This window comes from Mirounga angustirostris, unplaced genomic scaffold (assembly GCF_029215605.1).
Source record: "Mirounga angustirostris isolate CCGP_5_RB_7025 unplaced genomic scaffold, mMirAng1.0.hap1 SCAF_4, whole genome shotgun sequence".
Lineage (NCBI taxonomy): Eukaryota > Metazoa > Chordata > Mammalia > Carnivora > Phocidae > Mirounga > Mirounga angustirostris.
Genome location: NW_026991712.1, coordinates 64,543,069 through 64,563,109, shown reverse-complemented (window position 1 = coordinate 64,563,109; position 20,041 = coordinate 64,543,069). Strand labels below are relative to the sequence as shown.

Here is a 20,041-nt window from a genome sequence, read left to right as displayed (position 1 = left end):
GGATATTTTCCATATGTGTGAATGTATGACCTGCTGAAACATTTTAAGTAAACTATTATCCTGATCCCAGTCTCAGAATCAAACATGACTGTGTTCTTTGCTACTGTGCTTTGGTGACAGCAGATTGTATTGAAATTGACATTGAAAATGAGCTATATTGCTTAAGTTGTTTTCTTTCTAGGAATTGATTATGGATTAAGTTTACCACTTGGGGAAGATTATGAACGTAAGAAACATAAACTAAAAGAAGAATTGAGGCAAGATTACAGACGTTATCTTACTCAGGTAATATATTCTATTAGTTAGCTGCATCTTATGCTTCAAAATTCACTTGCTAAATTTATTTTCCTAAGGTTTTAGTCAAATGTGTTAATTTTTAGGTTTTCATTGGTATCTAACAGTAGGATATTAAAGTGACAGTTAAGGGACATATATGACATTGGTAGAAAGTGGTGCTGAGAATTGGTGCCATGGAATAACAGATTCTTGATCTTTGCAGTGGGGTAGTGGGTTTTAATTTTAAATGAGATTGTAAGTTCTGGTTTTCATGTTTTCTCTAGAGTTATCATGGTTTAAAAAAAACCCAATTACGATTCCCTGCTCCTCTCTTCCCCACGACCATGTATTTAAATGACACATGGAATTGTAGTTGCCACTTATTTTCCTGTTGGCTAAGCTTTTAAAAACTTCATTTAACATATTTACTTAGCTTCCAAAGTCTTTGCTTTATGATTTAATCTATTTACTTAGCAGAACCCTTGTTTTAAGTATGTTTGGTTAAATTATGTAATTCCTAAACTAAAGATTTCTTGTAAGTTTTGAAACGCAGTTTACTTTTTAGCTTATCAAATTATTTTAAACAATTATGATGTTTCTAGTCATCCCGAGATATTCTGTTGTTTTTAATACTTTGTAATGTTTATTCCAAGTGTATAAGTGGTCTCTTATTTATTCTGATTTGCATATGGAGAGAAAGACTTTGAATACATTTTATCAATGGTTTGTTTCCCTTGACTTTAGGGTATTACACAAGCAAAAAGACAGGTAGGGTTGCCTGCAAAATGTTCTTAATTTTTTTTTCTTATTTTTTAGATCTAGTAGCTTGCAATTATTTTCATTTATGATGTTGCTCTCAAACTAGTAAGAAAAATAACTTCATTTGTGATATTGAGACTTTTGAATGGTAACATTTTGTATCCTTGCTTTTACCAAGATGGCAGTCTATATGTTATAATTTTTCATTAATTCAATCAAGCATTCTTTTTGATTTCTGCTTTGCATTTATTTTTGTTGCTTTCTTATGCATCTTTTAGAAATATTCTGCAGCTATTATAAGCCCATTTATTTTCAGCATGCCAGTTTTTTTCTTCAAATTATGCTAATCACATTAAGATTAATAAAAGATACTCAGGATATTCTAAGATTTTTTTAACTGTGTGTTGTCAGGATTTGGATTACTCAGTATTTTTGTACCCAAACCCATGGATTGTGTTTGTAAATTTATATTGGAAAACAAAAACACTATAGTTTTACAGAACTTTTTTTTTTTTTTTTAAAGATTTTATTTATTTATTTGACAGAGACATAGCGGGAGAGGGAACACAAGCAGGGGGAATGGGAGAGGGAGAAGCAGGCTTCCCACGGAGCAGGGAGCCTGATGTGGGGCTCGATCCCAGGACCCCGGGATCATGACCTGAGCCGAAGGCAGACGCTTAACGACTGAGCCACCCAGGCGCCCCTTACAGAACTTTTTTTTAAAAAGAATCTCACAGGGCGCCTGGGTGGCTCAGACGGTTAAGCATCTGCCTTTGGCTCAGGTCATGATCCCTCCTGGGATCAAGTCCTGCATGGGGCTCCCTGCTCAGCGGGAAGCCTACTTCTCCCTCTGCTTCTCTCTCTCTCTCTCTGTCTCTCATGAATAAATAAATAAAATCTTTAAAAAATAAATAAATAAAAAGAATCTCACACATTCATTCATTCACCCAACATTTTTTAAGTACTTACAAAGAAGAATCTGTCTTCAAGGGGTCTTAGAATCTGGTCATAGAGATAACATTCATACAGGTTAGAAACTGATAACTAATAAGGCTGTAATGATCAGGAAAGACCTCAAGGTGTTATTTTGTAAGACATTGTAGGATAGGTAGGATTTGGATATTCTAGAGGGCAAATCAAGGAGAGGAAGCTTTTCAGACGGAGAATATAGAAAGAAGGACTTGGACAGTAGGCTTTAGCTTTGTATGAATGAGTCACATGTGATTTACCAGTCTGAGTAGGTTAGAGTAGATTCTTTTTGAGAGTAGTAAAAAATAATGATGTAGGTGGATAGGATAGATTAGATTTTTTTTTAAAGGAAGGAAGGAATGAATGAATGAATGAATGAATGAATGAATTTATTGTTATTTATTTAATTTTTAAATAGGCTCTACACCCAACATGGAGCTTCAACTCATGACCCTGAGATTAAGAGTTGCATGCTCTACAGAATGAGCCAGCGAGGTGCTCCTAGATTAGATTTTTAATTTGATATGTGTGAAACATTATACCTCCTTAAGCAGCCTGTGAAGACCTTGATAACTGTTTTAGGACTGTTAGTTCTGCATATTAGAGATTATCTTATTATTTATTTTAAATTACTGCCACAGATTTTTAGCTTCTCCTTCCACTAATTTTCAGTCTGTTCTTCATACTACTTTCCAGAATGATGCTATCCCTTACCAATTTAAATACTTCAGTGTCTCCTCACAGACCTTCAGGATAAAAAGGCATACTCCTTAGCATGGCATGTGGTCTTTCATGTTCCAGCCCACCTCCCAAGCCTTGTACCTCAATATTCTCCCCCTCTCCCACCACTTATTGGGTGGGGTTTTCCTCTAGTTATCTACCATTTTCACTTGTGGATTTTATACTACTTCATAGATAGAAGATTTTAAAAAAGAGTGGTGGTAGGAGGCATAGGAAGAAATTGCCTTTATGAAAGAGAAAAAGATCAAGGAGTACAAATCTTTAAATTCAAATGGATATGAAGGAGTTTTTGGTGTTGGGTTATCAAGAATGTGGTTGTGATAGAGGAGCAGTAGGCCCTTACTATGCAAGAGACAAATTTTGGTTGATGTCTGAGAAGGTGGGCATGGAAAGGAAAGCACAGGAAAAAGAAAATTACATAGGATTTGGGTAGGTGGCTGCAGTGGCTTCCTTGACCCCTAGGAAGTCCTATTCTTTCTAGATTTTTTTTCTGTGCCTTCCAGACTTTTGGATTGCGTGGATATTTAAATTAAAAAAAATTAAATCCTGGGGTGCCTGGGTGGCTCCGTTGGTTGAGCAACTGCCTTCGGCTCAGGTCATGATCCTGGAGTCCCGGGATCGAGTCCCACATCGGGCTCCCTGCTCAGCAAGGAGTCTGCTTCTCCCTCTGACCCTCCTTTCTCTCATGCTCTCTGTCTCGTATTCTCTCTCTCAAATAAATAAAATCTTAAAAAAAAAAATTCTTAAATTTTGCCAAGAAGAACCATTTTTTCTTTCCAGTTTTTAGAATAGAAGACACTTGACCATTTAAAAGTGCAGGGAGAACATATTCTCAGAAGAACAATTTTGAAATTGAATTAGTAAATGTATATTTACAGCCCAGACTTCTCTCCTGAACCTCACACTTTTCCATTTGGCTACCTATCTTAGAAATCTAATGGGTATCTTATGTTGAGCATGTCCAAAAGGGAACTCTGGATTTCTATTTTTCCCACTCCCATCCTCAAGAAGCCTGAATTGCTTGTAGCCTGTTCTTTTAATTTTGTCATAGCACTTAGCACCTTCTAACATACCATTCTCTTCCTTATGTTTATTATTTGTCAGTTTCCCATGCTTGAATGTAAGCTTCAGGAAGGCAGGGATCTTTTTTTCTTCCCTGATGAATCTCAGATATATCAAACAGTTTGGGACAGTAGGCATTCAGTATTTGTTGAATGAATGAGACAATGTCTGGAATTTAACTTTTTTAATAACTCACTATACTGTCCTTATTATTTATTTTTTTCATTTTATTGAACATTTCAAACACCGTTCTGGGACTGTGTTGGGAGTGTGAACTGCCCAGTGAAGGAGCGAGGATGCTGTATCTCTGTCTTTCCGGGGTTGGAACTCTGAATATGTTTTTTTGTACATGTGTAACTCTACAAAATGGCTACGTTTATAGTGTACTTTTTATATAAGGGTTAAACTGACTCAGGGATCTAGTCAGGTATCCTATTTTTTCCCCTGACAAATAAGTTTAGAGTTCTATACAATCAACTTTCAAATCAACTTTTGTAGCACAACTTACTTCTAAGTTTAGATTGAATGAAACCTTATATTTTTATTTTTTTTAAAAGATTTATTTACTTATTTTAGAGAGAGAGAGAGAGAAAGCACAAGTGGGAAGGGCAGAGGGAGAGAGAGAGAGCGAGAGAATCTCCAGCGGATTCCACTGAGCACGGAGCCTGACACGGGGTTTGATCTCACAACCCTGAGATCGTGACCTGAGCGGAAACCAAGAGTTTGGGCGCTTAACCGACTGCGCCACCCAGGCGCCCCTCAATCAAACCTTATTAATCATTAAGTTTTATTAATCACTCTGCTCCCAAATGTTTTGAATATAATTATGTTGTAGCAGTTGGTACATTATAGTTATTTGTTTACATGTTTGTTTCCTCAGCTGAATTATAAATTTCTTACATAGAGGGGATATATTCTTATCTTTGTCCCCCTACCACCAAGAAAAGTAACTGGAAAGTTTTAGGTAGTCAATATTTGCTTGTTTAATGAATAAATAAAAGGCATGGAACTACACAGCTTGACAAGTATCAGTTCATTTAATCCTCATAACTTAGTGATTTAGATGGCATTATCCCTGCCTTATTGGACAGAGAAATTGAGGCAGAGACGTTAAGTAACTTCCAGATCATATGACTACCAAGCAGTGCTAGAAAGTTGAGGATCATACGTATTTTTACTCATCCCTTGTGTTTACTTTAAAAGTATTCAAAGATATTTTACATTTTTAATCCTCTGATCCTTATACCAGTTTTGGTAGGTAGGCAGAGCAGATACCATTCTCATTTTATGTATGAAGACGGGGTCAGGGAGGTTAAGCAACTTGCTCAGTGTTATAGAACTGAGAAGTGTTGGGGCTAGTCCTAGAGCCCAGGTTTTTGAGTCCTAGTCTGATGATCTGTCTACTACACTGCGTTATCTAAATCTTTACAAGAGTGGAGGTACATAGAAGGAAACAATGTTCATAGTTTATATCTTTTGGCATTTGAGTGGATATCCCTTCGTAAATTATTGCAGGAAAATTAGTAAAAAACATTATTGCAGCATGTATATGGATCTTGCTGAAGAACAGTAGGACACTGAGAATGAAGAATATGTGCTTAGAAGAGAAATATAAATTGGGAAAGAGTTTCCTTTTTTCCCAGGTTTTTTAATCATCTGGAATTATATATATGTTGCAAATGAAAATTAAGACCTGATTCTCCTCTTCAGGGACCTGTTGATTAGAAGAAAATTCTGTTTTCTAATTACTTTGGTACTTTCTGTCTTCATCTCCATTCCATTCTTTTGCTCTGCATAATGCATAGTTTAGAAAATAGAATGTAAAGACACATTTATGAAACATTTTATAAAGGCAATTAGGTAATATATTTTTTTAATGTGTATATATACAGAAAAATTTTCTGTCCACGAGTGAAACAGATCCATCTACTCTGGGAGTTTCTCTTCCTATTGGTGAGAGGTTATCTGCCAAGGTAGGTGGATAGGAATAGTTACTGTGGGTAGTAGTTTTATGAGGTATCAAAATAATTAACATACTCCTGACTTAAATGCAAGCGGAAGATATATCATTTCCCATTCTTGAATATATGTCTTTTAAAAAAATCTGTGGAGTCCCTAGTTGTGCTGTTTTTAAAAGAACTTTTGAACATAACGTTTATAATGATGTGAGTGATATATCTTTAATATGTGAATTAATTGAATATTTAGAATTTATGTTTTTCAGCATTGGTTTCTGAGCTATAAAGTTCATGCTCTGTGTCACAGTTATCAGTGAGATGAGTGAATGAGAGTATACTGAACTTTGATGTAGAGTGAGGTCTGGAGCTACTTGAATGTGTTTCTATCACTCTACAAATACATGTACTTTTTTTTTTTTTTTTTAAAGATTTTATTTATTTATTTGACAGAGAGCGAGCACAAGTAGGGAGAGCAGCAGGCAGGGGGAGAGGGAAAAGCAGGCTTCCAGGAGAGTAGGGAGCCCAATGCGGAGCGTGATCTCAGGACCCTGGGATCATGACCTGAGCTGAAGACAGCTGCTTAACCGAGCCACCCAGGTGCCCCGACATCTACTTACTCTTTAGAGGTGGTAGTGATAAAGCACTGCATACCCCTTGTAGGGACTGAATTTCCAAGCTAGATCAGCGATCATGACATAGTACATAAGTCAAACAGATAATAAGTTTCAAAAGATGACCTAGTTAAATCTTTAATTTTTTTTTTTTTTTAGATTGTCCTGTTTCAATGACAGTGGAGATATTAAGGCGTAAAAACATTTCCTAATGTAGTATGTGTTTCAACAGAACATTTATATTATAATATTTTAGTGTCTGTGATAATTGTACCTTTTTATGTTTAAAATATAATCAATCTTCTTGATACTTGGGAAAGAAATGATTAGCAGTAGGTTTTTTGGGAGTGGAACAGATTCCCCCTTTTGGTAGGGGAATACAGGCGGGAGATGTCTCTGAGGAGGAAAGAAGGAAGGTAACTGGTCAAATTTCCTTGGAAACATGGTAATGACAGGTCTCCTGGCAAACACAGTCATGTAGTTACTAGTGGGATAGATTTATTTACGAATGTTTTTGGTTGAAGCAGCTCCCTTCTGTTAAAGACCTCCTGTATTAACCTGGACCTAAGCATGTAGTAATTAATGTGGCAAGAAAGGATGTGGGGAATTGCATTGGTTGTTTCAGACCTCTTCCTGCCTCTCTTGTGCCTTGCAACTACTTCTATCCTTGAGATTATTAATAAAGCTTGATTCTGGGTAAGATCTCTTATTTTGTATGAGTTTGATTGGACATAAAGGTACTTTTTCCTGAAGTTGGAGTTTTAACATTACCTTTTGATTTTTATTTTAAGGAAAGGTTGAAACTTGAACGCAACAAAGAATACAATCAATTTCTCAGGGGTAAGGAAGAATCTACTGACAAGTTCAGACAGGTAGAAAAGAGTAGTACTGAGGTAGGTTTTGCTTTTAAAGTAAATCTTTAACACCAGAGGTTGAATATTTTGTACTTACTTGAAAATATTTTTATATGTTAAACATTTCACTTGGTTTTTATGTAAATATTTTAAAGATTAAGCCAAATTGAACTAAACACAGGGCATTTTAATATTTAGTTTTATTAATGGTTTTATCACATATTGAAGAACTTACCTTACTTTTTAACTTCATGGGGGAGGTTTAATTTTAGAGATTGGCTTTATGTGATGTTTAGTTTTTTACTAAACAATAAAGTTTTTTACTTTTTATTAAAAAAATTTTTTTTGAGAGAGTGCCAGCAGGCAAGGGAGGGGGCCCAGGAAGGGGGGTGAGGGAGAGAGAGAATCTTAGGCAGGCTCCATGCCCAGCATGGATGGAGCCTGGCACAGAGCTCAGTCTCCTGACCCTGAGATCATGACCTGAACCAAAATCAAGAGTTGGACACTTAATGTACTGAGCCACCCAGTGCCCCTAGTTTTTACTTTTAAGATTTTTAAAATGCTGACCATTTCTAGCTATATATTTTTTTCCAAATTTAAGAATGGTTGATGTTAATAGGGCCAAAAAATTGACCACTTTCTATATTGTTTGTATTAAGAATTTAATTTGAAATATTTTGAAGCAATATTACCTGCCAAAATATGCCTATTATCTCCTGGGATAGGAATTTGCATTTAGTTTATCCTCTCTTTTTGTAGCCACTTACCCATATCACTGTTGCTTGTTATATTTTATTTATTAAGTTTTGAAGGCTAACATTTCCTTGGAGTTTTTTTTTTTTCTAAAGATAAGCTATTTCTTTTGGGTGATTAGGCCTTGGAGTTGAGATGATAAATAGATTAAGCATCATTTGAGGGTATAATTACTTTTTAAGAAATAGCATTGTATTAAGATCTGTTTTGTTTTCTTTTTTAATTGACCAGCACAAGAATCAAAGAAATAAAAAACCTATTAGTCAGGTTAAGCCTGATTTACCTTCACAAATACAAACATCTTGTGAAAATTCAGACGGTCCTATAAGAAATGTCTTAACTCCTTCGGAGGCATATGAAGAGCTTCTAAACCAAAGAAGACTAGAGGAGGACAGATATCGACAACTAGATGATGAAATTGAATTAAGGAACAGAAGAATCATTAAAAAAACTAATGAAGAAGTGGGCATTTCCAGTAAAAAACATCAAAGGTTTGCCAACAAAGCTGAAATTCCAGATAGAAGATTTTGCCGGTTTAATGAGGATGGTGTTTTTGATAGACAGTATTATAGACCAGATCAAGATCCTGAAGTAAGTGAAGAAATGGACGAGAGGTTTAGATATGAAAGTGATTTTGATAGAAGACTTTTGAGAGTATATACAAATGACAGGTATTTACAACTTCATTTTTATTTTCTTTATTTGCTTAGTATTAATGTTGTTACTTTTTATGATTATGTTAGGGAGAAGCAGTTTCATTTTTCTACATATTTGGTTAATTCTAAGATGCTGTCAGTTTGAAGTTATAGCATTATTTTTTATGTGCCACTGAAGGAACAAATAAAACCCCCCAAGATGGGGGAAAAAGAGACCCTGTAATAAAGCTGGGACACTGAAAGGCTACATCCTTCCTGTAAAATTAAATGGGAAATAAACTTTTTCACAGAAGGGGACATAAAGGAAACTTCCATGTTTCAACCTTGGCACTTAATGGAGGGATTAAAAAAAAAAAAAAAAAAGAAAAACATCTCTGAGATTTTGAACTGTAAGCCAGTACTGATTCAGGTTTGCAGTCTGAATTCATGTTGCCAATATTGTTTAAAAAACTTTGAGACAAGAATTCAGGGTTGTCTCAGATTCATAGTGCTCCTAGGTGACTGACAGGAGAACAAACTCTTCTTTGCGAGAACCTGAATTAAAACCAGGTTGCTGGCAATCCCAGATTCAGATTTTAACATGTGGATTAAGAGGACATTTTAAAATTGATGAAATACAGCTTATTCCTTTAATGTTCTTATGCTCTCAGTACTTCTATCAATATACTTTATTGTTTTTAAGTCACTTATTATTAAACATTTACTTAAGTGAAATGATACCAGATTTTTTTTTTTTTTTTTTTTAATGATACCAGATTTTTACTATCAGATTTTCAGATGCCTTTCAGTTCTTTGGGATGATTATTTTTGGGACACTACTTGTAATTTCTTAACTGCTACAGTGAGGTTTTATTTTATTAAGTCATTTATCTTAATACTTAAAATTTGCTCTGTTTTCATAAACTTTTGGAGATAGAAATATGGCAGGGTTCCATATTTCTTGAAAGGGTGAAATCTAAATTTTGAAGTTTATGGGACCTGTTTATTTAGTCCAAATAGATTACCTTTTAAGTATTTTAGAAAATTTCTGAGACATAATGCTGTACATTCAGTATTCTAGATACTAATAATACAAAACCTTTACAGTTTGTTGTCTTCTACTCTTTATTCTGTAGCTATTATGGCCTCTCACTCAGTCTTTTTAATAGTCATCCTGATTTAAGTGATGTGAGTGAAGGATTAGAATTTTGCAATGCTACTTGTCATTTCTGATTTGAATCTAATTGTTCGTACTCCAGAAAATACTCTAAATCTTATAATGTTTTATATTTGAAAATGTTTATACCTGAAGGTAGTCAAAGTCTGCCTTGACTAAAAGAGCTCTCAGTTGGGGAACTGCAGGCAGTCTTGGACTCTTGGTTCTGCCTTCTTTGTACATGAAAACATTTTTTTTTTATGGTGTCTGTTTATTTTTAAAGTGTAATGTAATGCTGTCTTTTAAGTTTGGAATTTCAAGAAACTTATTATGATGATTGCTTTTAAAATATGCTTATTATCTTTGTAATTCTATCCTGTGATAATTTTTTACTTGAACAAATGAATTTCAGCCTAATTATTTGAGAACTATCTTATTTTCTTATATACTCCATAAATGAAATGAACTTTTTATATAATCTTCTCCAAGTAGCGTTTTAAGATTAAACATGAGGATGAATGAGAATAATTCCTGTTACACATTTTTAAATGTTTAGAAGTATTTCTTCAAGTTTAAATCATTATTATATAATACTTCCATTTTGTTAATGCATAAACTTACATCTCTAGATGTAAGGTTTTTCACGTGTGTCTCTAAGGCATGAGGTTAAAACTGAATTTCTGTATTTCAGATTTGTAAGATTCCTTAATTCCAGCCAAAAAAAAAAAATCACATCTGTCATTCAGTAGTTTTTATTTAGGAGGCAGAGTGGTTGATAGGAAAAATGACTACTTGTTAGTAAAATTTTTGAGACTACAGAAATGTATAACTGCTCTAACCATTTATTCTTTAAAAACATTTTTTTTTAATTAAGTATAGTTGATAGGCAGTGTTATATTAGTTTTAGGTGCACAGATAGGGATTCGTCAGTTTTACGCATTATGCCGTGTTCATCACAATATATGTAGTTACCATCTCTCACCATACAACATTATTATAACAATACTGTCTATATTCCCTATGTTGTATTTTTCATCTCTGTGACTTATTTTTTTACTAGGGGTTTGTGTCTCTTAATCCCTGTTACCTATTTAGCCCTTTCCGCCTGCATCCCTACCCTCTGGCAATAAGATTGTTGTCTGTACTTATGAGTCTGTTTCTGTTTTTTGTTTGTTCATTTGTTTTGTTTTTTAGATTTCACATATGAGTGAAATCATATGGTATTTTTCTTTTCCTGACTGACTTATTTTCACTTGGCATAATACCCCCCTAGGTCCATCCATGTTGTTGGAAATGGCAAGATCTCATTCTTTTTTATGGCTAATATTACATTTTATATCTATACCACATCTTTTTTATCCATTCATCTATGGATGGACACTTGGGTTGCTTGGCTATTGTAAGTAATATTGCAATAAACATAGAGGTGCAGGTATCTTTTCAAATTAGGGTTTTCATTTTCTTTGATTAAATACCCAATAGTGGAATTACTGGATCATATGGTATATCTATTTTTAATATTTTGAGCCATCTCCATACTGTTTTCCATAGTGGCTACACCAGTTTACATTCCCAGCACAGTGTACGGGAGTTCCTTTTACTCCACAGCCTAACTAGCACTTACTATTTTTTGTCTTTTTGATACTAGCCATTCTTGTGGTATGATGTGATATCTCATTGTGGTTTTCATTTGCATTTCCCTGATGGTTAGTGATGTTGAGCATCTTTTCATGTGTCTGTTGGCCATTTGTTCGTCTCTTTGGAAAAATGACTGCTCAGGTCCTCTACTTGTTTTCTAATCAGATTATTTGCTTTTTGGTTTGAATTATATGAGTTCTTTATATGTTCTGGAAATTAACCCCTTATTGGATGAATCATTTGCAGATATCTCCAGTAGGTTGCTTTTTGTTTTGTTGATGATTTCCTTTTTGTACAAAAGCATTTTATTTTGGTGTGGTCCTGATAGCTTTTGTTTCCCTTACCTTAAGAGACATATCCATAAATATGTTGCTAAGGCTGATGTCCAAGAGACTGCTATGTTTCCTCTTACGAGTTTTATGGTTTCAGGTCTCATGTTTAGGTCTTCAAATCCATTTTGAGTTTATTTTTATGTATGGTGTAAGAAAGTGGTTCAATTTTATTTTTTTACATGTAGCTGTCCAGTTTTCCCAGCACCATTTGTTGAAGAAATGTCTTTTTCCCCATTGTAGATTCTTGCCTCCTTGATCATAGATTAATTGACTTTGTAAAGTGTGGGTGTATTTCTGGGGTGTCTGTTCATTCCTTTGATCCATATGTCTATTTTTGTGCCAGCACGATACTGTTTTGATTACTATAGCTTTGTAGTACTGTATTGAATTTTGGATTGTGATGCTTCTAGCTTTGTTATTCTTTCTCAAGATTGCTTTGGCTATTCAGAGTCTTTTGTGGCTCAGTACAAATTTTAGGATTATTTGTTTAAATTCTGTGATAAATGCTTTTGGTATTTTGGTAGGAATTGCATTGAATCTGTAGATTGCTCTGGGCAGTTGGGACATTTTTAAAAATATTTTTTCCAGTGCATTACCGTAGAATATCTTTCTATTTGTGTCATCACTTTCTTTCATCAGAGTCTTATAATTTTCACACTATAGGTCTTTCACCTCCTTGGTTAAATTTATTCCTAGGGTTTTTTTCTTCTTTTTTTGATGCAATTGTAAATGGGACTAAAATTTTTTTTTCTCTCTGCTACTTTATTATTGGTGTATAGAAATGCAGCAGATTTCTGTATATTTTCTTTTTTAAAAAAAAGAGATTTTATTCATTTGCTAGAGAGTAGGGGAGAGAGAAAGAGAGACTGCGCACAAGCAGGGGGAGTGGCAGGTAGAGGGAGAAGCAGGCTCCCTGCTGAGCAAGGAGTCTGATGTGGGACTCGATTCCAGGATCCTGGGATCATGACCTGAGCTGAAGGCAGACGCTTAACTGACTGAGACACCCAGGCATCCCAAATTTTCTTCTTTTTTTAAAGATTTTATTTATTTGACAGCACACAAGCAGTGGGGAGTAGGAGAAGGGAAAGCAGACCCTCTGCTGAGCATGGAGCCTGATGTGGGGCTCAATCCCAGGACCCTGGGATCATGACCTGAGCTGAAGGCAGATGCTTAACCGACTGAGCCAGCCAGTATATTAATTTTCTATCCTGCAGCATTACTGAATTCATTTATTAGTTCTAATAGTTTTTTGGTGGAGTCTTTAGGACTTCCTGTATATAGTTTTGTGTCCTCTGCAAATAGTGGAAGTTTTATTTGTTCCTTACCAGTTTGGAAGCTTTTTATTTCTTTTTCTTATCTAAGTGCTATGACTTGTACTTCCAGTGCAGTGTTGAATAACAGTGCTAAGAGTGGACATTCTTGTCGTTTTCCTGATCTTAGAGGAAAAGCTCTCAGTTTTTCACCATGGAGTATGATGTTAAGTGTGTGTTTTTCATATATGGCCTTTATTATGATGAACCTACTTTGTTGAGTTTTTATCATAAGTGGATGTTGTATTTTGTCACAGGTTTTTTCTGAATCTGTTGAGGTGATCATATGGTTTTTATCCTTCATTTTGTTAATGTGGTGTATCACGTTGATTTTTTTGCATATATTGAACCATCCTTGCGTTCCTAGACTAAATCCCAGTTGATTGTAATGAATGATTCTTAATGTATTGTTGAATTTGTTTGCTAATATTTTGTTGAGCATTTTTGCACCTATGTTCATCAGGGATTTTGCCTGTAGGTTTGTGGGTATTTTTTGTTTTTTGTTTTTTCTTTTTGTAGTGTCTTTGTTAGGTTTTGGTTATCAGGGTAATCCTGGCCTCATTGAGAGAATTTGGAACTTTTCCTTCCTCTTCTATTTTTTGGAATAGTTTGAGAAGAACTCTTCTTTAAATATTTGGTAGAATTCACTTGGAAAGCCATGTTGTCCTGGACTTCTGTTTGTTGGAAGTTTTTTGATTGCAGTTTAATTTCATTATTAGTAATCGGTCTGTTCAGATTTTGTCTTCCTGATTCAGTTTTGGGAGATTATATGATCTGGGGATTTATCCATTTCTTCTAGATTGTCCCAATTTTTGGCATATACTTTTTCACAGTAGTCTCTTATAATTCTCTGTATGTTTGTTGTGTCAGTTGTTACTTCTCTTTCATTTCTGAATTTATTTATTTAAGTCCTTTCTCTTTTTTCTTGATGAGTCTGGTTAAAGGTTTATTAATTTTGTTTTGTTTATTGATCCTTTCTATTGGTTTTTTTTAGTCTCCATTTCATTTATTTCTGCTCTGATCTTTTTTAATATTTTTCTTTCTGCAGACTTTGGGTTTCATTTGTTATTTTTCTAGTTCCTTTAAGTATAAGGTTAGGTTGTTCACGTTTGTTTGTTTGTTTGTTTGTTTGTTTCTGGAGGTAGGCCTTTGAAGTGCTCTTAGAACTTTCACTATGTCCTAAAGATTTTGGACTATTGGGCTTTCCTTTTCATATTTCTCCATGTGTTCTGAATTTCTCTCTCATTTCTTCATTGACCCATTGCTTGGTACAATGTTGTTTAGCCTCCACATTTGTTTGTGTTTGCTTACTTGCTTTCTCTCTTTTTCTTTCTTTTTTCCCCTTGTAATTGGTTTCTGGATTCATACTGTTGTGCCTGGAAAGGATGCTTGATAGGATTTCAGGCTTCTTAAATTCATTCTGACTTGTTTTGTGGCCTAGCATGTGCTCTATCCTGTGGAATGTTTCATGTGCACTTGGAAAGAATGTGTATTCTGCTGTATTTGGATGGAATGTTCTTTATATATCTGTTAAATACATTTAGTGTAATGTGTCATTCAAAGCCACTGTTTTCTTACTGATTTTCTGTCTGGATGATATCCATTGATGTAAGTGGGGTGTTAAAGTCCTCTACTATTATTATATTACTATCAGTTTCTCTCTTTATGCTTGTTAATATTTGCTTTATGTACTTAGGTGATCCTATGTTGGCTGCATAGATATTTATAATTGTTAATCTCTCGATGGATTAATCCCTTTATCATTATGTAATGCTCTTCCTTGCTTTTTGTCTAAACATTTATTCATGGTATATTGTAATCTTAACCCAAAGTTCTTGATAAAAAATAATTATAACTGATTGTGAGAAGTACAAAATTAATTTTCCTTCATTTTTGTGAGTTTCTCTTTTTCTCTTTTTTTCTTCTAAAAGCAGGTGATAAATTCCAGTTTTGATTTTAAACAATTTCGAGTTTTATATTTTGGTCTTACTTTTTTTCTAATTACCACATAAACAGTTTCATGTATGATAATGTATTTGTTAATGAACTATTTTGCCCACTTTAAATATGGGAAAGCTAAAGCCCAGGAATGATGTTATACTTCTGAGCTCATCATTAATCACTGACCAGTGTTTTTAAATAATTAACAAGGTAGTTAATATTTTGCTTTATACTTGCATTCTTTGTGTATGCGTGTGTGTTTATGTGTTATTTATTTATAAATATTTACAGTTTGACTAAAGTTTATGTTTTAGGAGCTTTTAGAAGTTGAATATAATGGTATATTTCATAGTACTTTGATTGTAGGTTCTTTTTAAATGTGGTCATCCTAGTCTTTATTATTTATTAACTTGACCTGTAGAAGTTAATATATTACTTTACTGTGTTTACTTGATAACCAATGTTAATGAGTAAAAGAAACTTTTAGCTTTAAAAAATGCTTTTTAAAAGTTTTTATGTAATTAATGCAGTTACCACTTCCATTCTCTTTAACTCTTGATATTTGTTAGTTTGTAATCTTAAGAGTTATTTAATAAAATTCTGAAATAACATTCCATCTGAAATTAGAATCTGTATGTTAGCCACATAGATGAGCACATGCTTACTTAGTGTGGGACATTCTAAGAAATGTGCATGCTTAATATGTAAAATGTAAAAGAAGAGAAATGGCTCATTAGAACTTGAGTTATTTAATACTGCTTTTTTTCTAATACATAGTAATTTTTATTTATTTCTGGAAGGGCCTCTGTAATACTAGCTTTTTTCTCCATTTTAAAGATGGGCTTGGTATTCGAAAAACACTGTTACTGAATTAAAGCAAATATAATTGTGAAACAACCGAAAACAGTGAGAAAAATGGTGATCCACGGCTAACAGCTCAGTATTTTTCTTTTAACATCTAGGAGAGTACCTCTAATAGCAGAATTCATTCACATTAGAGAAATTCTTAATATGAAAACATGGTGATGTAACCATTTTATGAATTAGATGATTTTTTTTAAGTAAGGAGGAATTTGGTTCTTCCTTGCTGTGAGCTTTATGAATCTAGGACCAACAGATGGTAAATTTTATTTTTATGATGTGGTATTCTTGATAGCATAAACATTGTAAATTTATTTCTGAAGTAGTTTGATTCTGTGGTTTGTTAAGGAAAAAAGATAAGTTATTCATTATCACTTAGGAGTTCATTTATATTTAAATTAGCTGGAAAAACCTATGCTTTTAGAAAATTTGCTTTTCTTCTGTAAGAGAATAATTTTTTTTGGAAGTTAGACATATGTGTTAATTTTTAGAATAAACTTGGCCTCTAGCCTATAGTTGGTTTCTTTGGGCATTGAGGTTTGAATCTAATTAAAGTTATTGACCCATGTCTTCCAGGAAATAGAGATAGAGAAAAAGCTTTTTCCATTTAACATACCTGTAACTTTTTTTTTTCTTTTGATAGTAGGATGGTGAAACGATTTACAGTTATTTCATTACTTCAGTTAAATCTGATTTGGTATGTCAAAGAAAGCAAATTCTTTTTTGCGGTTGTCTCTTTCTGACAAAACCAGTGGATTGAGGTGTGGTAAGCGAATCTATGGATTTAAAGCCATAGAATATTGGGATAGATTGGGTCTGGGTCTCAGGGATAGTTTTAATCTGGTACTGACTTTATAGCTAAACAGAAAGGACTTCTCAGGGACAAACTGGACCCAAGTTGAACTCCTGGACTTTCATTAGAATCAGGTTGTTAGACATTTAGTGAGTTCATTACTTTTGGCTATTACCATTTGTTGGCCTCCCTTAATGTTGGGACGATTGAAGAGATGAGATAGAAATGATGAAAACACTATTGGCTCTCATCAATTCCTGTCTTCCTGGAGAACCTCATTGTCTCAGTAAAGGCTTCTTTCTTTCTTTTTTTTTTTATTTTTTAAAGAGACAGAGCAAACAAGTGTGTGTGGGGTCGGGGGAGGGGCAGAGGGAGAGAAAGAATCTTAAGCAGTACAGAGCCCACTGCAGGACTTGATCTCACGACCTAGAGATCATGACCTGAGCCAAAATCAAGAGTTGGGCGCTTAACTGACTGAGCCACCCAGGCACCCCTCAGTAAAGGTTTCTAAAATAAATTGTAAGACCACCATAACAGTTGTTAAAGTGAACTAACAGGGATAGTTATTAGTGATTAAATGCTAAATTTATTAGAAATATGAAAAAAAGTTCAATAAATGAAGGAAATTCCATTATAATTATGGGGATATTTTAATAAGAAATAAGGTAGTTTACTTGCCATCCTGTAATTTGGCCTCACAGCTTGTTGGGTTCCCCTCTAGTTTTTTTGCTTTTGTTTTTAATGTAATAGTAAACTTAAAAAAATATTTATGGACTCTGTAAATATTAATTTTTCATTGATTTAACAAAGTAAGCATAGTCATATCATGAGTCATTCCATAAAATTAAATAGGATGCCTTAAGATTTTATTTTATCCTTTTTAGTGAAATGTTTATCTCTCCTTTTCTTTGGCCTCTTAAACATTTCTCTAGTCTTGATTTTATTGTGACAGATTTTGATTTTTATCAGTGACAAGAGGGGACTTTTATAGTTTTGTTAATGAATTTTTTTTTCCTTTATTGAAAGGGTATACCTGAAGCTATATTCCCTATGAGGGGTTCGTTAGGAAATCTTTGTGATTTGACTATAGAATTTAGCAATGAGACCTTGACTTTACACATAATAATTTCTTAAATTTCTTTAATTTAGAATGGACTTTGAAAATGACCTTTTGTGTTTATGGTGCTTACTTTATTACAACAGCTTTATATACTGAAGAACCTATAAAACATTTTTTAATACAGATGCTTTGGATATAGCATACTTTGGGTACAACTGCATAAAGATAAGCTAGAATTGCAAGTCTAAATGTTTGCTTTTAGAGAACTTAACTGAAAATGCAGAAAGTCACAAACTCTTGGATAAATTTTAGAAAGAATTTTTGTATATAATAAGTAGCCTTTAATTCTGGTTTAATCACAAGATATGTTTTTAAAAATATAACTTTAATGTAACTTTAAGTTTCTCCGTATTTGAAAACTTTGATTTGTTGAGGCACCACTTTACCACATCAACACATTTACTTTTGTCTGTTGGGTCATAGGAGACCACCCCCAGGTTTGGTGATTCATCAGGACGACTCACAAGACTTCCTGTATATATAGTTATATTCCTGGGTATGATTCATTACAGTGAAAGGATACAAAGTAAAATCAGCAAAGGAAAAAGGGGCTTGGACAAAGTCTGAAGGCAAGCTGACACAGGTTTCCAAGAGTTCTGTCCTAGGGGAGTCACACAGGACATGCTTAATTCCTCCAGCATTGAATTGTGACAACATGGGTGAAATGTCTACCAGGAAAGGTCATTAGAGAGTCAGTGCCCAGTGTTTTTATTGGGGGCTGGTCACATAGGCACCCTTTTTTGAGGATATATGAAAATTCTGAACTTCTTGAAGGAAAGCAGATGTTCAGCAAAAACTATATTGTTTGTATAAATAGTTTAGGTACAGTGAGCCACTCTTTATCAGTCCTGGGTATGGTAGGGACCACCCCCCCCCCCACCCCGCAAAAAAAATCTATGTTCCCAGGTGCCAGCCAAGGGCCAGCCTTCCAAATAGGTATTTCTAAGGATAGGTAATTTTAGGCCTGTGCTGTTAACTCTTTCCTGCTCATGCATATTTAATATAGACAAGTATAACTAAATCTGGTTGCTTGGCATTATTAATTACAAATTTGAATTTGAGTTTACATTTACCAGTTCTTTAAGTGGTAGAAATAGGGAATGAGAGACACTAAACTGATGTGTCAGTTTAAAACAGAGATTTGAGCACATAGGTTTTAGATACAAAACCAGCTCTGCTTTGATAAATTGAAATAAGTTGACATTCCTTTTTGAAAGGGCTTGTGGAGGGTTCTGTTGTTCTAGATATGGATAAAAAATTGAAGCTATTTTATGTGTCGTGCCAGGTCAGATATGGTGAAGGTTACAATTCTGGATAGTCTTTTCTCCACAGATAATATTGACAGTGGCTTGTGTGATGGACACAAATGAGGAAAGACTTCTGTGCTAGCTCTGTGGAGAATGAGAAGTTTTTCTTCTAAAAATTGCCATTTTTCATAATGTGAAAATGAAATTCACCTACAATATTGAATAATACTTTAACAGCCGTATTTCTATTAGTCCTTTTGAGAGAAAATATAATTTTTTAACAGCCACATGAAGAAATATGACTTGTGAAATGCTGATTTTCATGGATGCTGATAAATGTTGGTGTGAAAAGTCATGTTGGTTTCTCTGGTATGAGGAAGTATGCTAAAGAAATCAATGTTTGCCAAGTGGAAAAAAAAAGATTAATTGAAAAAATTTTAAGATTATTTTCTGATAAGGATTTTTAAGGAAAAAAAAACAACAAACATTCTGATCTTTCTTTTGTGAGTAAAGTGATCATTTTTACCAACGTATTAGACTATTTGTTTATAATGTTTTCTGTTCACCTGTTGCTAATATTTATCCTTCATGTGATTTACAGTGTTAGCAAATGTTGTGCCTTGCCACATTTGGTTTAATTTACTGGTAAGACAGCTGCTATATTTTTAAGTTAAAAAGGTTTGCATATGCAGTGAAATAATTTCCAGAATCTATGAATTTTGTTTAAAAAAGAGATCTCATTGTGAAATTTGTCAGTAATCTTCATGAGGGCAAGGACCATGTTCATATACCCAGTGCCTAGGAAAAATAGTACTTGGCATGTAGAAGGTACTAATTAATTCTTTGAATTAAATGAATGATAAAGTCTTAATATATGCAGAGTTTTGAAATTAAAATTTTCTAGAAGTTATATTGAAATAATTTATAACCTTTTGTTTTAAAGACTATTGAATCTAAACTCTCAGTTTCTCTTATTACCCAGCAAATCATACTTGAATTAAATCTCCTTCAAATTAATTTTTGAA

The 20,041-nt window shown here is 33.9% G+C and overlaps 1 protein-coding gene across 7 annotated transcripts in view; it reads left to right on the top strand.

Annotated features, from left to right (window-relative positions):
- Positions 1–20,041, top strand: part of CSPP1 (centrosome and spindle pole associated protein 1) — a 161,164-nt gene that overhangs the window by 43,544 nt on the left and 97,579 nt on the right. For 4 of the 7 annotated variants that reach the window (XM_064588253.1, XM_064588252.1, XM_064588248.1 and 1 more), the window contains exons 4-7: positions 182–285; positions 5,700–5,780; positions 7,168–7,269; positions 8,215–8,654. In XM_064588253.1, the coding sequence (XP_064444323.1) occupies positions 182–285; positions 5,700–5,780; positions 7,168–7,269; positions 8,215–8,654 (727 nt within the window). The remainder of the gene's footprint in view (positions 1–181; positions 286–5,699; positions 5,781–7,167; positions 7,270–8,214; positions 8,655–20,041) is intronic. The other 3 variants (XM_064588251.1, XM_064588250.1, XM_064588254.1) reach the window with 1 other exon arrangement.